Source organism: Trichoplusia ni, chromosome 1, assembly GCF_003590095.1.
Source record: "Trichoplusia ni isolate ovarian cell line Hi5 chromosome 1, tn1, whole genome shotgun sequence".
Lineage (NCBI taxonomy): Eukaryota > Metazoa > Arthropoda > Insecta > Lepidoptera > Noctuidae > Trichoplusia > Trichoplusia ni.
The window spans coordinates 1,308,010-1,331,116 of record NC_039478.1 but is presented as its reverse complement, the minus strand read 5'-3'; the positions used below and the strand labels follow the sequence as shown (position 1 = coordinate 1,331,116).

Below are 23,107 nucleotides of genomic sequence, written 5' to 3'. Positions count from 1 at the left end.
ATCGAGCACGCAGCTTTACCCGCCTAATGCTCTTGCATAAATAATATCACTATCGTTTGTTCATTTGAAACGAAATAAATAATAAGTTTACCAACAAAACCAGAAACGTATCTAACACCAAACAAACCAAATAATACGGTGCCTATTAAATGATAATATCGTAAGGATGGATGCACTTATTGTGTTTTATTCGCATGAACAAATACCATTCATAGTCTAACACACACACAATTGCTGGAAACGTTTTGTAAACAGGCAATCAAATATTTGTCGTGGGGAGGGAACAAGAAAAAGGGCGCCTTCGCGAAAAAATGTGACGAAGGCTGTTACAAAGAAAAATAATTCAAATGGCATTATGCAAATTCAATAAATAACTACAGAATAAATTATAAAAATGTAAACAAAGTAATTAAAATAAAATAAATAAAAATAAAAATAATAATAAGTATTATTAAAGTTTGAACTAACAGCAAGATCCGCCGACAGTCGACACCGACGGAGCAGTTGTGTTTCGGGCTATGCACTAGACTAGCAGACGCGTCAGGCAATCCGCCGACGGCCGAAGCACGACTGCGCTAGTCAATCAGACCTGTCTACGGGAAGGTACGGGACGCTACGGGACGGTGGACAGGCGATATCCAATATCATATAGCGATACTTCGTACTACCTGCCTATCTAGAGAAGTGTTGTCTTAACGATCTCTATTAGTAAATGTTGCGACTTTTACCTTTAAAATAGAGAGGCATGAAATGATTAAATTTCTTAATGTTATTCAACGGGGTTTTCAGTTAACATTATTTGAGACTCAGTCACTAATAAATTTCTTTAGTAAACAAATAAAAGAATAATTTGCACAACAAGAGTCAAATTGGTTTATTAAGGAGATATTTTACGTACTAATTTTTTTTTAAATAATATAGGTACATGCCATGATATTCATATTGGGTACAAATTTTTAGGTAACCAAAAATACTAAAATTTTAAATTATATACATAATATATGTAGAAAAAAGTATGACTTGATACTTTCTTTTAATTATATAAATCTATCGTCAAAACAAAACAATTGAACAGTAAGAGCACAAATTCATCAGAACATTCTTTAGTAGCTCGGTTACATTAATTAAATCTTTAACAACAGAGAGCGGAATAGAACGCACATTCCCTTTGTGTTAGTTTGCTTAAAACAGTATTGTACTACAAATACTTTCTCAAATATTCAGGTGCACGTTAGAGATTTTGACTATTTCATATTAAGGTATTTCGTGCATTCAATTATAGTCAGCGAACTTATGCACGATATTAATTATTGTGAGCATTATGAAGCGAGCTCTCATATCCCAAGCGTTAGTTTCATATTATTTGTTCAGAAAGACGTTTCGTACCGTGCATTTGTGTGGATTTTGTTTTGCATTTAACAAGAAGACTGTTTAGATTCCGTCCTAACACCAACAAATTATACTAAAATGCTAATAAGGTCAACAAATCTCAAAATTCGTTAGCACAGTGAAGCAGGTAATGGTCGCCTATTACCTCATTTGCCGGGCAAACTCATTTCGTTTAAGAACTGTTTGGTTAGCGTTTCGCAAAAAAAGTGCAGTATAATAAACGCTACGGCCACAGTCGTGTGCAGAAAAATGATAATGTAATAAAATTACCAACGGAATCCGAAAGCCCGGGTTATAAGAAATCGCGTGAGAGCTAAACACAAGATTATCGTACTATGATAAAAATAAATGGCATGTACGTTGATTCCAAATTTAGTCCTAGTATATTTTCTAGAATATTGCATGAAAACTGTTATGTGAAAGCCTCGATAAAAAACATAATACAAGTCTTTTGGTCCATAACACTGCGTTGGTCATTTAAATATTGAGGAATATTGCCGAGCAAGATACGGTGGAACCAATAACACAATTCTGGGTAGCGGCCAATGTCCATGTCGAACGATGCAATGCATTCATGCGGGGTGCATAATTGCGTTATGGAAAAGTTCAGTTGACAAGCTAGACGTGCGTTACAGTACAGATCTGCGTGATTTCGTCAATCATAGGTTGCGAATATGAAATACACCTGAAACTTTTATGAAAAAATCGATCGGCAACCGTCGTGCCAAAAATAGTTTCACTAAAGCATCTCATGGACAAGCTTGTAATATAAATGGCTATATTTTATTCTGAGCTCGATATCCTTAGCAAATCTGTTCCTGGAATCTGGAGTCTATATTTAGATTTGACTTTCGGTAAGGACGCGCTACCAATTGTATAGATCGGAGTACGCACAATTTAACCTGTTCTTCCTATAGAAACTCAACAAGTTTCGGGAAAAAACTGTCGACCACAACCACTCTTTGAAACCAAAAGCACCTTTATTATTTAATCTGTTGCCTCTACTTCCTACTTACACATGGTAAGCCAGCATAAATGCGAAGTCTGTGGGTGGAGATGTCCGTCCTTCTGGTTGTTTTGTATATGTAAGAATCTTATTAATCATTAGTCATAAGTAACTGCCTTTTTTTACTCCTACGTACTACATCACTATTGAAGAATTTCTTATCTCTTCATTACTCAAAATTAATATCATTATGCAAAATACACGGTCTCACAGTCTACACGTTCTGTCCATGCTACACCATCATCTAATATAACCTATATATCGTTCAACTGGCTATTCAAAGAACATTTCCATGCTTAATTTATTCCAATAATTGGATTTAAAGAGGATTAGAGACGTTTTTGACATAAATTCTTTAAGGATTCCTCTTTGAATATTCACGTCCCAAAGCTATTTCGTGTAAATAAAGTCTGAGTAGAATCGATTTTCGACAACAGTTGCCATGATATAGAAAATACCTGCAAATTTTATATATTTAAGGTATTATTACTATTAATAGTATTATTATAATTAAGTATTCATTTTATTCTCTACGAGTACGAGGAGTTTAGGCTTCGAGTTTATTTGCGTAAGAGTTGCATTCAAGCAAAATACGTCGCTAATCACCACATATATTATCAGATTAGGGACATAATTAACTGACATGCAAATTATACATGCTAAATATAAATATAATGCCAATGGTACACGGTACTGAGCAGTGTCCAGTTATTAATTGGCACGCTGTGTGACCACGCCGTCCACGATACGTCAACACGGCTCAAAGCGACATGCCGAGGTAAATAAAATGAAATAATATTTACTCAAAAAAGCGCAGTCACGCTGATAATCGAGCCATTAGCACGCTACAGAGGCAATTTCAAACAAGCTACTATATACATAAATAATAAACGTAATTAATACTTTCTTATTTATTTTTGTATGCGTGCGAATGCAACAAGGATTGAGTAAGACAATAAAATACGTAACATATCAACTGCAATTTTCGAATTCCCATGTTAACGGGATCAAAAATCATAAGCGAAATATCCGACAAACAGATATTTTCTTACCAACTATCGGATGAGCCTTTTATAATGAACAACAAGTCGCATAGGATTCAAATAACATCAAAGCACACAGTTTTACAAAGAAAGATGTAGATGGTACGATCGGATTAAAGTAGATTTAGCGAAAGTTGGTAACTTTTAACGAGGATGGATAGAGTTAAGTATTCGAAAGATATAGGACTTTGCTGCAGACGTACGATTGGCCGTTAGTTTATGTACCTAATGAGAGTCTTCGCTCGTTCTAAAGGGATGCGTTATATCTGTAAAGAAACTGAATGTAACAGAATACATTCAAGCAAATCTTTATATTCTTTAAGGTGAAATTTTTGTCATAAGAGATTGTGAACACAGTATTAAAAATAAAGTACAAATTAAATGATTACCCAATTTATGGAAATATAGATATAAAATATTAATTATGTAATTAGCCTGGGTTAAGGCCTTTATTCGTCTGCCACTCGAAAGCAGGTCTCCTTGTGGTTATAATAAAAAAAAATCTATCTATACAGTTATCTCGGGTTCGCTTTGACTGCTTCACTGGACATAACAAAGTTGAAAGCCGCTCAATATGAACGTAACTTTAATATAAACTTTTCTATATATTATTGAGCAAAGCTTAATATTGAACTAGCAACGGAGGCGCTAGAGCGATGAACAAACCACTAACATCTAAAATCAATTCGCGTTCAACTATTATTCAACTGTTTTCCTTGTTAAAATATTAGAACCCTTTGAATAATTAAGCACTAACTTTCGCCCGCGTGGTCGGTCATAGAGGCAAGGAGTAGCGCGTCCTTTCTTGGATTTCGAGCTTTTACGGTTAAAACGGAATCCTATTACTAAGGCTCCGCTGTCACTACGTCCGTCCGTCTTTCTGTCAGCACCCATCACAGTAACTACGACAACTAACAGTATAAATATTCAGATTCGTGTATAAACAAATAATAAAATCGAATAAATCGAATCGAATAATCGAATCTATCTCCATAACAATGTTATCAAAAGCGAAATCAAAGTGACTGTAATAAGCAGGGATAATAGTACTTCTAGTTAAAGTAGAGTAACGCGTTTAATTAAGGGCCAAAGGTGTTTCGGTAGATAAATGATTTGGTTCATGTAATAGCCATACGGTGAATAAGCTCGGTTATCGTCCGCTGATTGAAACTAGCCGACAACTCATTAACTGGGCCCTGTTTTTGACACGGCTAATCAGAACCACTACATGTGTTAGTAAATTCACTATTATTTTGTAACATAAGCTCGTTTTATAAGCTCGTATTGCGTTTAGCTTTTTTATTTTTTCTAAACTGTGTGCGGTCTCCTTTGTTTTGTTCTATGTTTATGTATTGCCAGTATAATGTGGATATGAGATAATAATATAATAACCAATAAAATAAAGTCTTCGGTGCATCGTAGGGAAAATTGCGTTGTTGGTAAAAAATCTCGAATTTATAGAAATAAAATAAAAGTCAACTTTTAATTTTAGTACAAAAGTAATACTCTTGAATTGGGCAGTACGATAGGCATCCGTTTTGAAGGTAATATTTAATTTGGATCCTATGAATACAACTCATTTCTTAATTAAGCTTTAATGCTGAAATCTTGTTATTTAAGAAAAAGTTTTAGTTTTTTCATAAAATAAAAACGAGGTAGTCAATAGTGCATCAGGGAGCGTGAAGGGATGAAAATTACTTAACTAATGGGAAATCTCCGTTGCGCTAAAGATGAAGAACCGAATGAAGAAGACGTAAGTTACGCTTTTATAGCAACCAGCAATCTTTTAATGATTTAAAAATTCTTAAAAAAGTTTATTGGAATCCTTTTCCTGCATCATAGCGCAATCATTACAATTATTAATAGTAGGTATGTTGTAGAGTAAAAAGTAAAAAACAGACCACTGTGGAAACATCAACTTTCTTTCATTCAAACTTCCCATCTCCCAATTATTATGTACTGTATGGAGCGTTTGAGGTACACGGAAATGGAAAAAACTCAAAACAAACAAAAATCAAAACATCTTTCATAAAATCCAAATAGCATGATTTTGAAGCAAGCTAATAAACATTTTCTTCTTTGAGAATGTGAAAATAAAAAAATCACAAACGCTGCATAAAGCGTAGGTAAAGAGAAAACAGAAACTGCTGGCCAAGCTATTAAAATTTGATTGAAACTGTTGCCTTTAGTAGCAACTCTGCAAGCTTCGACCAAACACGAAAACAAATATCAAATACATCCTTTAATGTTTGGAAGTACTGAGATTAATTACGCGTTCTAACAAACTAAATAGGAATAACATAAAACTAAATATTGGCAGAATGGGTGAAATTAAACCTTTGCATATTTGCACGCAATGGGAATAGTAATATTGCAGAACAAACTTTCGAATAACATTTATGTGCATCTAAGCTTATGCAAATAAATGTTTCAAACGGACTTGTTCAAACGCGGTAAGTCAACACATTTCATTTCCAACTAATATTGACTAGTAATTACGGTATGAACAAAATTAGTTTCGACATCATTCCCAATTAATGTTTTTAAAAATGTATACTCGTTAGAAGTAGGTCGGGAAACGTTGGAAACTGGCTGAAAGTTTATAATATGATGCAGTGTGACATAGTGCGCGCTTCAGAAAGAACTTCGCATAATATAGGTGTTCATCCTCGCTTCGAAATACGTCGAATCACATGGACAAACAAGCGCGCATTTGACTGCTCTCTTAAAAGGTCGGCCCGGGAATTGGTTGTCTATTTATCTTGCACAAATTCCGTTCCAATCTGTTCGAAAGTGTGAACTATTGAGCTGTCAGCGGATTATTAAGTTATTGGAATAATAGAGGACTTTTAATGAAAAGCACAATACTGCGGTAGAGTGTTATTTGATTCTATTTTCATTTTAACAAGTGTGTCTTATTTCAAATGGGATTTTGAAATGATGAAATAATGTAGGTACTTTTTATTGTAAATCTTAAGCAATTCGTGGTTAAGCCATGTACATATACGATTATGTACGTATAAGTAGACAACGGATTACACTAATGCTGTACAGCGCTTTAGTATTCGTATCGGATTAAAATAATGCTACATGTATATTCAATTTAACAACTATAGGAATGAACACTCAGTTTACTTGTAAGTTTATATACCTATTACGTTGGTATTCTTTTCTTTTATTTTTAATAATTTATGCTTTTATTTATGCGTAAACTTCCACACGATTTTTTTCGTGGGGAAATTAGAACTTTAATAAGTCATTGTTACTATACAGTATAGTAGGTATGTCAGGCAGTCCACAAGAGGTACAATGTTGATAAATAAAGGATTTTAAGTCAAACCATTAAGGTTGAAATAATACAGCATCTATATTTAAAACATCTTTTGAAAAATTACTTTTATTTTCCTGCTTACGAAGAAACTTTAATGTGTTTTCCTCGGTGTCAGTGTAAAATCGTTAAACAAAACGTACTTGTTTTGAATTACAAATATCAACCAGGATAGTATGATCAAAGTATGCGAGGAGGCTGATAGCTATCTCTTCAACCATTGTCCAACGAGCATTGTCAATGTTAGTTTTAAACACTGTTTAATAACGTAGGTAAATACTTAATGCCACGATAAGGCCTGCCACTAAAGCTAGAGGTACTTAGGCACATTTTTTTTTTAAAAAGCAGCCCACACATATTTTAAGTTTAAGCTTTTCGGATATGTCGAGGAACACTCGCACATGATTTACCTTGATACTAAACAAACTAAATTGAAATCGCTGAACCCGTTCGGGAGACTTGATGCCAGAAATAGACAGACAAGTAAAACTTATAACCCCATTTTGGGTCGACAGTCAAAAAATAAGATCTTCTTTAAGATACCTTATTTTTTTAAGCATAATAGATGCTTAAAAAAATAAGGTATTGCAATACGCGGTGTACGGTGTTTCAATTCCACATCAGAAACGATCGCAAGAGGTGGTAGGCCTTAAGGGCCAGCTCATAACGATCATTTTATCGGTGGATAAAGCAAGGACTAAACGCGAAAAAGAGTAAAGCGGAACAAGCGCAGGCGATCGCATGGCTCTGACAAAGGGGGAGCAAAGTGTTCTTGCTTTTAAACATCCGAAACTGCGCGACGCGGTTTGTGGTCAAGACCACAGCAGGAGGTAAGTGGATGAAGTTAAAGAAAAGTATCTCGTGCCTCGTATTTCTGAGTAAAGTAATTACAAAGTAATGGTGAAATCGCAGTTGTGACAATTAGTCGATAAGCGTCAAGCCAACGCCAAATTTTATCGTGAATATGCCTTTCTAAAAGAATGTTTCACACTTCGCTATCGCGCCCCACAACTTCGGCGCGCGGCGTCGTTCTAGTTTTAGATTCGTAAGTCGGCTTCAAATCTCTGTTAGAAAGCCTAGTCTAGCCTCCACCAAGGGTTTGGACGAAAGAGAATAATTGTATGATCGTAAAAGTGCTAGTTTTTGGCGACCCGCCATTTGACTCCAGTCACTTGGAACTACGCCAAAGGGTTTTAAAGGTAAAGGGAAAGCGTTAAGAAGAAACCTGGCCTTCAAATTGAAATCTTATTTGCCAACATGGAAATGAGGAACCATTGTGGAGATATGCAACTTGCAGACGTGCATAATCTTTGCCTTGAAAGGTCTCAGGTTCGTACTCAAGGCACACGATTTATCGAATATTGCTCGGTTTAAAAGATAAATATCACAGCTTCCGTGATCGGATGTGTGGGTCCTGCGCCTGATTTCTCTTCGGTCGAGTCTTATTGCGGTTAATCCGGGCTAAGAGCCAAAATGTACTGAATGTCCTGTGTGCACATTCTTGTGCACAAGACTAGGTGCTGCACAAATGTTGGTGTTTAGTGACTCGCCGCCATGGACGAAAATTGGGCTTTGACTTACAGTGGGATAAGCTTACTTTGGAGTTACTAGGGTGACATTCATACTAAATTTCAAGGTACATCAATAGCATAGCAGTGGTAAAAAGCTTACTTTACATGAGGGCACATTTTATTGTGCTACCTGCATTGCAGTCTTTTAGAACACCAATTGCTTTGCATTTGTAACTATTTAAACGGGTAATGTAATCATTGTTGGAAGGTAACAGCGAAGGTACTAAAATAAGTTGATGTGGGCAGCTTATCAAGTATTATATATCACAGGCTTGTAGACTTCCCTTTGCATATCTCTCAGAAAATATTATTTCTTTAATATGAAGGAAAATTCCTTTCTGATTACTTGTGGCCTGTCGCAGTAATTTAATATATTGTAATAATATTGTCTCTTAAAGTCAAGGCTAGTTTGAATCATCATTTTATCAATGAGGATCAAGTTGGTTATTTATAACTAGTGAGGAAAATATTTATCTGTAATGAAAAAGAAATATGTGACTGAGGAAAGCTGTCTTAACCTTCCTGATTTACAGCTCTGACTATCGTGGAATATATAATATCTAATATATAATAATATCTTGGATACATAGAAGATATAATTTTTTATAAGAATTCTTCTGGTGGAAAAATATTGCTGAATATACACTTCAGCACCTAAAGGGCTAAATTTAATTCCAGAATGCAGAAAATAGGTAGGTATCTGTTGCATTGTTGCTCCTAAATAGATATATTTTTTTGGATATTTTATTAATATTTCTAACTTGTTAGTAATTTACTATTGTGAATTAGTCTTAATATTATTCTGCTACCCACAAAAAAAGTAGACCATAAAAATGGTAGAATAAGTAATCAATGAGGTTGTTCTTAAAGTGCTTCCTTGTTTCGTTATTTTAATAGCCATGAGTCATACTTTATATTTATAATAATATAGCTGTTTAAACCATCTTATGAAACATGCTTAGGTCAGGATACAACAAGAATTCGAAAGCTTAACTTTAAACAAGGAAAAAAAGTTTTTAATATATAAAAATAAACAAATATTTTTTGTAGACGTTCTTCGTACATTACGTTACGTTTAAAGTTGTCGAGAGTAAAATATCTTTCTCGTACATGTATAGTTAACGTTAAAGCTTTAATAAATTAAAGGGAGAGTGCAAGCGCAAGATAATTATGACCCCAATAGAATTTAAGGTTCAACACGCAAGGTAAACATGAAGGTTTTACGTAAATAATTTACAGTATACAAAAAATAATCGTATAGTCAAAACAAACAAATAAACCTACTTCTAAATTTATAAATCGTGTAAAGCTTCGTGCAGACCAGCCTATCAATCAACAAGCGCAAAGGAGAATGTATTCGTGAACAAGGAGGGCCCTTCATTGCCCTAAACCCAAGTTATTTATGTTAACGCGAGTGTTGAATGAAACAAAGGCTTAAAGCATTCGCAACATAACATAAATAGTATTGGAAATTATTAACATAAAAAAATACATTTTATAAATATTGTATAAACATCATGCAACGCACCTTCAAGTGCCAGGTACATAGGTGGAACCCGGTGACATGGGGAGTAAATTAACATAACTTCGTCCTTACACTGTTTAGAACACTGGCCATAGTTTATTAATTGTAACACAAAAAGCTCATTCACGACTGAAAACGTTCGACTGACAACATTCTACATATACGTTTAGTTATAATACTAGTACTACGATGAGGAATTTCACTGTACGAAATAAAATAATATAACACCTCCAATTAATCGACCATAGCATAAAGCCCTTTGAAGTGCGTTTGCAAAGCCCGATGAAATGTATAGTCTATGGGTGAATGAACATAGAATTGAAATAAAACATCCATAGAGTGAAAAACAAAGAATGAAGGTTTCTTGTGAAACCGGAAGTAAACAAGAAGCAATTTCGGGGAACAGATTAAATATTTTAGTGTTCAGTGGCTTTGTTTATTTCATTGAAATCACCAACTTTTACGAGGAGTGTTGTATTTGTCAGATAAAAAATGTCTTTAAATGTTTCTCGCTTACCGTTAATAGATTTTAACAAAATATTTCTACCCGTTATACGAGTTTAATAAATATACTTTTAATTAAGAATGTGGTAGTAAGTTTATTTACCCAACTTGTTATAATAAAAATACTAAATTCCAATTGTTTTCGATGTTGATCAGGCGAAAACAATAAATATTTTTCTACCATTCTACTAAAAAATTATTGATATTGTAACTTTTTTGTACAAAAACCGATTTAAGTCTTGGCAACTCAGATCCGGTGTCTGCCTGCCTGCTTTCGATATTGGTTCTTCGTCGTCTGTTCAAATAAAACACCTTTAATAAAAATTGCAATAATGGCCAATATAGCAGCAAAACGTATCAAAAGAGAATTCAAGGAGGTCATGAAAAGTGAAGAGGTGAGAATAATGCATTTCATTTATTGTGTTTTGTTAAAAACAGATACACGACAGTTATAGTTACTTGCACTTTTGTTACATGTCATATTTTTAAGAGAACATCGATCTTTGTGAGTACAAAGTGCGCTCGAAAGTAATGCGATTCTACTCAATTGTAATTTGCAATATTGTTGTAATCAGATGCGTTCCTATCAAATTATGTTACGAATGATTCAGCAGGTTTTATTGCTACCCTACTAACAATTTGTTTGTCAATTGCGTTTATTTAATGTTAACATCATTTATTTGGAAATCACTGTGTCATGATGATTAGAAAGTATATTAATAACTTATTATTAACATAGTAAAAATCACTATCATGAACTAAATGTATGTTTTTTGAGTGAGTAAATGATCAAAAATAATCTTCTTCTTGGCCTCCTTGCTGCATTTTTGCTGTTGCGATTGTGAGGCGGCGTGATTTGTTATAAACTAATAAATATTATAATGCTGCTTGCGTGTGGCCTCTAATATTCTCTAAACTAAAAAACATGTGATATTATAGCCAGAATCATTAATTTGTAACTCAAACATGATAAGAACAAAACATTGTGTATTAATTTGTTTCTAATTAACATTAATTGCTTAATGTGACTTGTTATTGGTTTTTATTTATGAGCTTATGTTGTTGTTAGGTTTAGAAGTAAAAATAACAGATTAGTAAAACAATAAGTTTGTAAAACTTTCCCCCCCAATCTGTCTGATAAAAAAATGTTTTCAAATAATTTCTGTGAAAATCATCAGTGAACAAGTCAAAGATGGATTGATTCTAAGAATCTAGTTTAAGACTAATCTTTCTAAAACATTCAGGCATTTATTAGTTGAATACAACTTTTGATTACAATAACTGATGTTTGCAAAATAAATACTCAAATATCTGTCTTATCTGACAAGAATGTATCTACTGATGGAAATTGCAACGGCTTTATGTCCCATCCAAATGATACGCAGACATTTTGGCTTACTTTGAATAAACCTCGAGGCCATTCTACAGAATTTATTAAAATTCTATGTCCATACTACAAATACATTATACTAAAACAATGACATTCACTTGTGATAACATAATAATTATTTTCTATTTCAACATAATTACAACCAAGATATTTAAAAAGTAAAAATGTTAATCAGTATCACCAACTATCATATTAGACGCATATAAGGCATGTACATTCAAATGTAATATTGTTGTCTGATCGCTTACATTAATTTGTCCTGTAAACAAGTAGTATTGATTTGTACTTAACTTGCTAATGAAGAGAAATTCACTGCAGTACTAAGTTATGATGTGGTCAAAAATATCCTTGTAACTGACAAACAATGATATATTATCAAACTCTAAAAAGTGTTCATATGAATCAATTAATATCCTTCAACCCATGAATGCAGGGGTTTATTGAAACAATTGAAAATCTGTTATTGCTCATAAATACGGTAAAACGGGGTGAATAGAGAATAGGGTTTTTTAGGGGGTTGCATGAATATTTTCTAACATTAAAATGCTTAGACACAGTTACTTTATGAAATACTTGTAAGTTTGCATATAATATTTATGTTTAGTCTAGTTAAACATCCAAATTTTAACAAAAACTCTGTTTCTATCCACCCCAAAAATCCCTCTATTCACGGTACCTACCATAACCCTCATCACTCATTATTGTCAAAAATCTGTTGCAGTGTCACCACATAAATATATAATAATCTTTGCCTTGAAAGTTGGTAAACATGTAAAAATGGGAATGAAATTCAATGACAATTTATTTATATGTAATGTTGAGTCAGTGTTTTTGGCAACAACTTCTATTTACATTTTGTTTCTTGAAATTTTATGCACTTACACAAACAAACATTAAAAGAATATAAATTGTACATGTTTTGCTCTGATTCTCATTATGTTAGAGAAAATCCTGTTTTGTAAATCTTTTAAATACAAATTGATTCAAATCTAGTTCAGGATCAAAACCTTGTATTGTATTTTTCTTATATATTTAGTAATGTTACCAGTTTCGTTTTACGATTGTATGCTTTATTTCTAAAATAAAACTGTTTTCCTATTGGATTAAAACATGCAGATAAAAACCCTAAAAATGTTGTTTGTTTTCATAAATAATGTCAACACATTTTTTTTTCTTTCTTTATTTACGGGGAAGAAATCTATTGGTTTCACTCACGCAGCAAGGTAAAGAGCTAAAGGTATGTTGGACCCACCATAAAACACCCCATTCCATCCCCTTCTGTCTGCGTTACCCGAGTCGCGGTACTGAGGGGGGCTTGCTATTAAAATACATTATTAAATTAGATTACATGTACCCCTACTCTTCAGACAAAGGATTATAATTATACTTGTATGCCTCAACTTTCTTGCAAAGCAAAGCTTATGAGTGGCAACATTTAAAATTTATTCATGAAGTAGCCCAGTCGTTTATTTTTTTGTTCATACAATTAGGTTTTATTATTTTGAAACTGCCAGTTTTTCATGTCCCCATTTTGAGCTGTGGAATCTAATAAGTTTCATCATACATTTTAATCTGGTGTTGTTCTCCAATTATTAGATACTTATTGGCCATATGCAGTGTATCAATCTGTTTCAATTTAATTTAGCTTGACCTTACGAACTTACTTCATTTGAAACGAACACCTCGACATTATTTTCTTACGATTATTATTCACATTAATGTTGAAAAAAGACGAAATAAAGTAATAATTTTATCATTCCTAATTATAATAAAAAGTTTATAAGTCGGTCAATTACATTGATAAATTTATCTTTAACTCTTACTGAACTCATTTCTGATAAGCATTAAAAAGCCTTGTCACGTGGGACTAAACATGGCCTTGACTAGTTTATTTCACTAATCCTAAAGTAACTATTGCAAAACGATGTTTTAGGTGCAAAATGAACCTTATGCCTTTTAGTAGCGGAGTCTTTACGATACACAAAGCGATGTTTGTAAGTGTATAAGTGCATCTCAAGATTTTGTGACCGCTTACAAATCGTATCTTTATGTATTTGCGTATTTCTGGTCACACGGGCCAAGCTCATGCGTATGGAGTTTAAAAGGCTGCATACATATTTATTAAAGTAAATTCATAAATATTTTCATTGTCGTAGGTTGCCGGGGGCACGATCAAATTGGAGTTGATCAACGATAGCTGGACAGAGCTTCAGGGCGAGATCGTCGGCCCGCCAGACACGCCGTACGAAGGCGGGACATTCCTTCTGGAAATCAAAGTGCCAGAGACATACCCATTTAATCCTCCAAAGGTATGTACTGCGAATGGTTGTGTTAGCACTTCTAAATATTGATTTTTTTTTCTCATTTGGTTAGAAGCTTTATGACTACCGTCTCATCGGAACAGTGACAGAGATTTTATCCTACTGCCGACTACTACTATGACTAATAGCCCACGTTCTAACACTCTTTTTTTTTTCTTACGAGACTCAAGTTTATTCTATTTTATTTCCTTCACAGATTCGCTTCATGACAAAGATCTGGCACCCCAATGTTTCGTCTGTTACCGGCGCCATATGCTTAGATATACTTAAAGATCAATGGGCGGCCGCCCTTACACTGCGCACAGTGCTACTGTCCATCCAAGCACTGCTGTCGGCCGCCGAGCCAAACGACCCACAGGACGCTGTGGTCGCCAAACAGTACAGGGAAGATATAGAGCTGTTCAATCTCACTGCTCGACACTGGACCAATGCCTACGCTGGCGGGCCCACAGCCATCTGGGAATTCAACCAAAAAGTCCAAGTATTACTAGATATGGGCGTCGAGGAAGACCAAGCTAGAGTCGCACTTTCCACTTTTGATTGGGAACTGGAGCGAGCGACGGAGCATCTCTTTAGTTAGGATGATTAATTCAATAACTTGTAACAGCCAGCATTCATGCCAACAATGCTATCCAACTTACATAAAGTCAGTGAAAACCTGATGAAGTATTTTACTTTATCGCATAATTATATTTCTCATATTTCATGTCCAAATGTACTTACGGTGGCGTGTATCAATTTGTGATCTCTTTGTCATTTGCATACAGAAAATTACGTTCTTTAAAAACCCATGAAAGAACGGGATAGATTTGGGGTGATAAGCTGGGCTACAATAATAATAAATTACAAAAAAAAAATCGTAAAAAAGAAAAAGAAAAGTAATAGTTAGGTTTAAACCTCAAAATTTGAAACAGATGTGTTTCATGTTTAGTAGTTGAGTTGTGCTCGACAGTACATAATTTTCACTGTGTGTTAATCTGGTATCTAGTCCAGTCAAAATACACAAAAGTAAGTCGTAACGCAGCCATATTCGCATAGAGTTGAAAATTTGTAGAGACGTTAAAAACTTCATTAAATACGAAATATCAAAAATCCCCATCGATCCCACTTATGCGAAAAAATTTACTTAAATTCAAACATGTAAAATTAAGGTTACTCCGATTTTTTTCGAAAACGGTCAGATTTTTCGTAAAAATAAATTAGACAAAGTTGTAGATCATACAATTCTCTACAAAAATGGACTCACCATTCGTGAGATATCGCGGTTTTAATAATTCGAGAATTCATATTTTTCATAATATGCACACATTTCCGCACCAACTATATGGTGAACAGAATCAACTTAACAAAACACCTGTTCACAATAAAATGCCCTAAGTTACATTCGCAACTAGGAAACAAAATAGCCTGTACACCAGAAATTTCCAAAAGTCGTTAAACACGACTACTTCAAAAGTGTCTGTGCACTAGTTCCTAAAGTCGCTGTATACTATCAATCCAAATGTCGCTGAACATCATTATATCAAAAGTCACTTAACAGTAGTAAAGACAAAATTAGGTTAACGGAAGTATATTTTCTAATGTTCCCGTGTGTTAATATACTTTTGACGCTTATGTTGTTCAATACTTTTGGATATTTCGATACTTACTTACAAAGCAATTTTATTTTATTGTTAGTAATCATACTAATCTATAGTGTAAAATAACTTAAACATAACTCTAATGATCTACGAAGCGCTTATTATGACGGTACTTGTAATTTACTTTGTGCGAATCTCACAAAACCTACCTTTCTTTAATTTTTAGTTTATTATTTCTATTCACATGACTTGGGATAATTTTAGTCTAGCTTATTATTGTCGTAGTCTGAAGTAATTGACACTTTGTGTAAGTGCATATTTGTTTATTTATATTATTGAGATATATCTATCGATAAATATACCAATTATGCCGTATAATGTGCATATTACTGAGCACGTTAAAATGTTTCAGAAAAAATGCAACTTTAATTTTGATATAATATTTTACGTTTTATTACTTACCGAAACTCCTAATTTTGCAGAAATTTCTGATACATTGCAAGAACGATTATGTGACGTTCATGCTCCGTAATATGTACATTATACGGCATAATTGGTATATTTATCGATGGATGTATCTCAATAATATGAATAAACAATTATGCACTTACACAAAGTCTCAATTACTTCAGACTACGACAATCATACGCTAGACTAAAATTATCACAAGTCATGTGAATAGAAATAATAAACTAAAAATTAAAGAAAGTTAGTTTTTGTAGATTCGCACAAAGTAAATTACAAGTACCCTCACATGAATCGCTTCGTAGATCATTAGAGTTATGTTTATGTTATTTATATTATAGATTTGTATGATTACTAACCATAAAATAAAATGCTTTGTAAGTAAGTATTGAAATAGATACTAACGTCTTATTAAATTATTAAGGTCAAGCAAGCTCTGTCCCAAAAGTAGCTGAACAACATAAGCGTCAAAAGTATATTAGCACATAGTTAAGACAAAATTTCTTAACCTAATTTTGTCTTAACTGCTGTTTAGTGAATAATTATGTTCAGCAACATTTGCATTGATAGTGTACAGCGGCTTTAGGGATACTGCTGCACAGATACTTTTGAAATAGTCGTCTCTAACGACTTTTGTAAATTTCTGGTGTACAGGCCATTCTGTTTCCTAGTTGCGAAATTTGGGGCATTTTATTGCGAGTGTAAATAGTGTGTGTAAATAAATGTTGAAATAGATACTAACGTGTTAACTTACATTATTAAGGTCAAGCAAGCTCTGTCCCAAAAGAAGCTGAACAACATAGCGTCAAAAGTATATTAACACACGGCAACATTAAAAATATACTTTGTTAACCTAATTTTGTTCTTTACTGCTTTTTAGTGACTTTTGACGTAATGATGTTCAGCGACATTTGGGTTGATAGTAAACAGCGACTTTTGAAATAGTCGTGCTTAAAAACTTTTGTAAATTTCTAAGACACATTCTATTTTGCTTCCTAGTTGCGACTATAGCTTAGGGCATTTTATTGCAAGTGTAAATAGTGTGTGTAAATAGATATTGAAATAGAGATTATCGTGTCAACACTGTCAACATACATTATTAAAGGTCAAGCAAGTTCTGTCTCAAAAGTAGCTGAACAACATAAGCGTCAAAAGTATATTAACACACAGCAACATTAAAAATATACTTTGTTAACCTAATTTTTTTCTTTGATGCTTTTTAGTGACTTTTGACATAATGATGTTCAGCGACATTTGGATTGATAGTAAACAGCGACTTTAGGAATACTAGTGCACAGACACTTTTGAAATAGTCGTGCTTAAAAAAAATTGTAAATTTCTGAGGCACAGACTATTTTGTTTCCTAGTTGCGACTTTAGCTTAGGGCATTTTATTGCAAGTGTAAATAGTGTGTGTAAATAAATGTTGAAATAGATACTAGCGTGTTAACTTACATTATTAGGGTCAAGCAAGCTCTGTCCCAAAAGTAGCTGAACAACATAAACGTCAAAAGTATATTAACACACGGCAACATTAAAAATATACTTTGTTAACCTAATTTTATTCTTTAATACTTTTTAGTGACTTTGGTATAATGATGTTCAGCGACATTTGGATTGATAGTGTACAGTGACTTTAGGAATACTATTGCACAGGTACTTTTGAAATAGTCGTATCGTTGTTGTAAATGTGTGGTGTATAGGCTATTTTGTTTCTTATTTGCGACTGTAACTTAGGGCATTTTATTGTGAACGGTGTTTTGTTAAGTTGATTCTGTTCATCGATTTATGGTGCTGATTGTAAATGTGGTTTCCCCAGTAGGTGTACTCCAAGATCTATTGTAATAAAGATTGATCAGATTGTAGATTCTATTGATTGAAAAAAATGGCAATATTGCTAATTATCAAAGTAGAAGAGGCTTTTACGTGCTCAATGTTAAATTAGATAATTGTCTAATTCTACTTTGATAATTTAATATTTCTGCGTCTTCATTTTCTTCTTCTTGCAGTATTTCTGTTCGCTGTTCTAATAAAAGGGAAACATCAATTGTCTCTTCATTATAATGTTTAAATATCATTATTAAATGATGCAACGGTTTACTCACGTGAAACTGAGTTCGACTCGCGACCCTGCCGCGTCAGCTCATGATTAAGGACGCCGGTTGGGTCCGAAACAAGTCGGGCAACCCCGATAAATATGCGTTTGTAAACCGTTGCATCCTTTAATAAGGAATCATTCTCACGATAGTTACTATCATCATTATTATTATCATAAATATTTTCATATCATGTGTTTGTTTCGATATTGGACCATGTCTGACCCTGACAGTTGATGCTTACCGGCGTACAAAATAATCCCACGTTTTGACAGCTACAATTTTTACTACAATCCGTCTTACGTTTACAAGAAATAGTATTAAACAGGCGGTAGTAGTTTGAATTGGCTTCAAATAATTATGTTTATTTCCAACCGCATCCTTCCAGGTCCAGCTGATCGCTTAGCCACACTTGAACTTGATAATACAAGTGTTGAAAGGCACAAGCAAATTTTTGAGGTGGACTGGTTGGGGTGGCTGTCCCGTTTTATTGTTCCATACAGATTTTGTTAACCTCAAATATCTATACTTGTTTATGGAATCCATTTCGGGTTCCTTTTCTTATTGCAATGTTGATTCCAAGTTCAATATGAGTCAATCCGATCAAACTTTCTTTATTGCAGTAGATCGTGAAGTACACCAACAGGAGAAACCACGTTAAAAATACGCAAAATGCATTACCTCATAGGTGGTACGGAAATGTGTGCATATTATTTAAAATGTGAATTTTCGAATTATTAAAACCGCGATATCTGACGAATGGTGAGTCCAGTTTTGTAGAGAATTCTATGATTGACAACTTTGCCTAAGTTATTTTTACGATAAAACTGACCGTTTTCGAGAAAAATCGGAAAAGCCTTAATTTTACATGTTTGACCTTGAATAAAATTTTTCGCAGAAGTGGAATCGATGAGGATTTTGACATTTCGTTTTCATGATGTATTTAACGTCTCTGCCAATTTTTAGCTTAGTGCGAATTATATTTTGACTCGACTAATCGTGCTCCCCAGCACTCTGTAGACTATACAACTGAAATGTTTTTTCGAAAGCCTCACCACACTACCTCCCTCTACCGAATTTTCTGCCTATTTCATTTTTGCCGGAGTGGTATTAACACTATACTGCAGGCTATCATTCGCAAAATGTCCACTTCTCAAAATGACTACAGGTAGCAAAATGTCCCTTTCGCAAAGTGTCCCCTTTGTCAAACGGCAAGATCCAGTAGGTGTACAATACAGAGGGGTACTGTATTAATGTTTATCACTAAAATATGGATAAGTGCATGCGCATAAACTAAAATAAAAATAATAGAAATCCAAGTTTGTCAGATTTATTGTCAACCAAAACATCAATTACACACAAATTATACAATCAACAAATTAAACTTAAACAATAAAAGCAAAAAAGTAAATGTCTACGAAGTTTGTCAGATTGAATTTTGTTTTGATTGTATTATATTTTGTTTATTATATAATTTAGACATCTTTTTTGTATTTTTTATTTGGGTTAAGTTTAATTCGTAGATTATTTAATTTATGCTAATTGATGTTTTTATTGATCTTAAATATGACAAACTTGGATTTATATAATTTTTATTTTAGTTTATACGCATGCACTTATCCATATTTTAGTGATAAACATTAATACAGTACCCCTCTGTATTGTTCACCTGCTGGCACTTGCCGTTTGAGAAAGGGGACACTTTGCGAAAGGGACATTTTACTACCTTATAGTCATTTTGAGAAGTGGACATTTTGCGAATGAGCCTATCCTGGGCTATGTCTTTCCTATTGCTACCTAGTTAAGAAATAAAGCGTGTATTTTACAAAAAAAATACCTAGTGTATTTCGATTTATCCTCAAATAAATCGACGCTCGAATACAATAGACGTACAAGGCAATTCCTTCAAAATGCCACAAAGAATCCTTCAATTGATGCTAGCCACTGTGCAGCAACTCCAAATCCTTTATAATATATATATTTATCCAACGCATATTGCGTGTTTGCTAATATTGATTAGTCCTTAGGGTTATTTGAAAAATAATGTACTTCATCTTAGTTTAGAACCGCAGCATTCTGTAGAAAAAATAAACTGGCTTGATGAAAGTCTAACTTACATCAAGATCTGATTTGAACAAATCTGAATGTTTCCAGAGCTTACTTATATAAAGAATTAGGTATTACATATTTGAAAAAGGATTTTTTACGGGTTTATTTCATGAAATTAAGAACGATTTATTTACAAACCTAACTTATACATTAAAAAAAACGATAAAAAATCTAAAATTATGATAATTTTGTAACGTGACAAATCGCGTACTATTCCAATTAAAATCTTCCAAACCATATATTTACATATTTAACATAAACGAAACAATATATTCTGTAATTAAGTTAAATGTCATCACTTTTACAGATCATATGTATAATTTTTTGAGCTCGCTGGAGTAGACACCATACAGTTTGCAAAATATATGTCCTATCTACATAACATTGAGTCAGATCAGACATTTCACAATCCGCAGTATAATCGACTTTCGAATTTGGTCTTCAGTCTCGATCAGTAAAAATACCATCACACGTAGCATAGGTTTTAGATATAATTATTCAATTTGTCATTAATGTGATGTAATTCTATTGATAACCAATATGATTACTATATGATAGTCGTAGTGAATGTTAAGACATTAGGGAGAACGCGAGTGACCGCTGACAAGCTGGGCTTGGATCTGTTACTCAATCACACAGTATAGGACTGGCCTCTGCGAGTATGTTGGCCAGTACTGTGTCTTCAAGCGCTTCCTTTTCGCAAACTGGTCCATATACCCTACTAGTAATAAACATATCCAAATGGTGGCTCAAATACTCAGTGGGTATCTTTAATTTTGATGGTAACTAGCTAGATAATTGTTGGTGACGCTGATCTCATCCCAAAAGATGTCATACAATAACGAACTAGATTTTTATACGAACTGCAACCGCCCACAAGTAATCCAATCTAAAGGGCAACGTTCTTTTTGAAACCATGGTTTATACCCTACTTTCTTAATGTTCACTTTTTTTTACATTTAATATTCATTTGTAGTTTTTACATCTAGTTAGTTTTGTATAGGCAGCTAGGTGGAGTGAAGCCCCTGGGTAAGGTTTTAATGTTGTAACAACAATACATGTAAGAAAATTCTATGTGACTCAGTGTTTTATTTATACAAAAAGCCTATCCTCAATCCATTTCCCGGTTTCCGTATTCCCGATGCCTAAATAGTAACTCATAAATCATAGTAGTTACTCATAAATCTCATAATGGGACTGCGCAGATGAGGCGCTTATCATTACTAAAATGCCAGCTAAAGTTGCCACTGATTTGACGCTGTCTGTCACCAAGCTTTATCTCGTAAACCGTGCTAGAATTGAAACTTTCACCAATAATGTGATTCTTCTGTTGCAAGATACAAGCACTAACAGACGCTAAAACTCAAGTTGCTCCCATAAAGCAAACAAGATTATTTTGCCTCTTTATTGGTACGCTAGTAGGAGTACACCTAATGTCTTTGAATGGTACAGAAACCGTAGCGAAAAAAATGCATTTTTTTGTACGTAATCTAGAACAAAAGAGGTCATTTTAAAAGAAATGTTGGATCTATCTTTGTCGTTATTCCACGTCGTTCCTTTTTTTGGGAGCTCACTTACTACTCTACATCTAGCGTGGTCCGGCCATAGTTACTTTTAATATGTTTGTTCTATTTAACAAATATGGACGTATACCTAGAAAGGTACATGGGCATATTGAAGAACAAAACTACGTTGACCAGCACAGTTAGTTACAGAAGATTGCTAACACAATCGAATTTAAAACTCTTTCCTACGAGATATGTCCAGCGGAAAATAGTGGGACTTCACTAAAATGATACATTGGCATTTGGCATAGATACTAGTGACTTAGTGACACACCCGTGGGACTTGTGAGACGGAGTCGTTTCATTATTTGTCAACGACATGATAGAATTGATGTTTAGTATTATTTGACCATGATGAGTGTTAAGCCTATTTTGAGACAATAGCCCGCGACTTCGTCCGCGTGGTTAGAAGATATTAGTTAAGATTTTTTCTTCGTCCTTATTTGTCACAGCGTGATGGTATATGGCCTAAAAACTTCCTCGATGAATGGTCTATTCAACACAAAAACTTTATATATAAAAGTATAGATATAGACTAGATTGTGTATAGTTATTTACACAATCAGATTGTTTTGACTGTCTGATTTTGAGTATTGTAGGTACGTTGATTTTTCTTACAGGAAATGATAAAATTCTATTAGGACACTCTAGATTTAATTTTACATCGTTTAATAATATGCCGCCTTCACCAATATAATAATTATATTATGAAACCATTGCAATAATGCAAATGTGCGTCAGATCATTAAAATTCTTTGGTAGCCTGATTTAATTCGTTTAGCAAGGATTTCCATAAATGCGTATTGATAGGAACTTAAAATAAGAAAATAATTTCTAGTTAGATGAATTCTGGAATTTAATTTAATCATTTAATATATTTTAAAGAAACATTAGTACCTAGTTTTGGAAATCCTTCTACATTTCGACTCGAGAGAAAAAAAACAAGGTTAAAACTAATTTTTGGATACAATTTGTGATGCCCGTTTTTACCCTTCTGTCAACGTTCCTGTTAACTCTTTTTCTGCTTTAACTTCTTATTTAAATTTGATAGACACGCGGCAGCATGTCAAGCCAAGTCCTAGCTATCAGCATCTGTTAGAATAGTAGGTTCGACTAAGCTACCTACAAATAATATTGCAGACTTTCGCAAGTTCTAAACCCTTATTTTAATGTTCATCTCATGAATCATGATAGACAGTTGATTTTACAGTCACCG

The 23,107-nt window shown here is 33.7% G+C and overlaps 2 protein-coding genes across 5 annotated transcripts in view; one reads left to right on the top strand and one right to left on the bottom strand.

Annotated features, from left to right (window-relative positions):
• Positions 1 to 10,531, bottom strand: part of LOC113502688 (discoidin domain-containing receptor 2-like) — a 45,286-nt gene extending 34,755 nt beyond the window's left edge. The window contains exon 1 of one of the 4 annotated variants that reach the window (XM_026884372.1): positions 9,866 to 10,531. The gene's annotated coding sequence lies outside the window, so the exon portion shown is untranslated. Of the gene's footprint in view, positions 1 to 468; positions 859 to 9,865 lie in introns of those variants that run through there. The other 3 variants (XM_026884606.1, XM_026884534.1, XM_026884449.1) reach the window with 3 other exon arrangements.
• Positions 10,532 to 10,602: 71 nt separating this feature from the next.
• LOC113503097 (ubiquitin-conjugating enzyme E2-22 kDa) lies at positions 10,603 to 21,402 on the top strand. Its single transcript, XM_026884944.1, has 3 exons — positions 10,603 to 10,761; positions 13,913 to 14,065; positions 14,274 to 21,402. Exons 1-3 carry the CDS (start codon positions 10,699 to 10,701, stop codon positions 14,655 to 14,657), a joined length of 600 nt encoding a protein of 199 aa, XP_026740745.1. The 5' UTR covers positions 10,603 to 10,698; the 3' UTR covers positions 14,658 to 21,402.
• Positions 21,403 to 23,107: the final 1,705 nt, after the last annotated feature.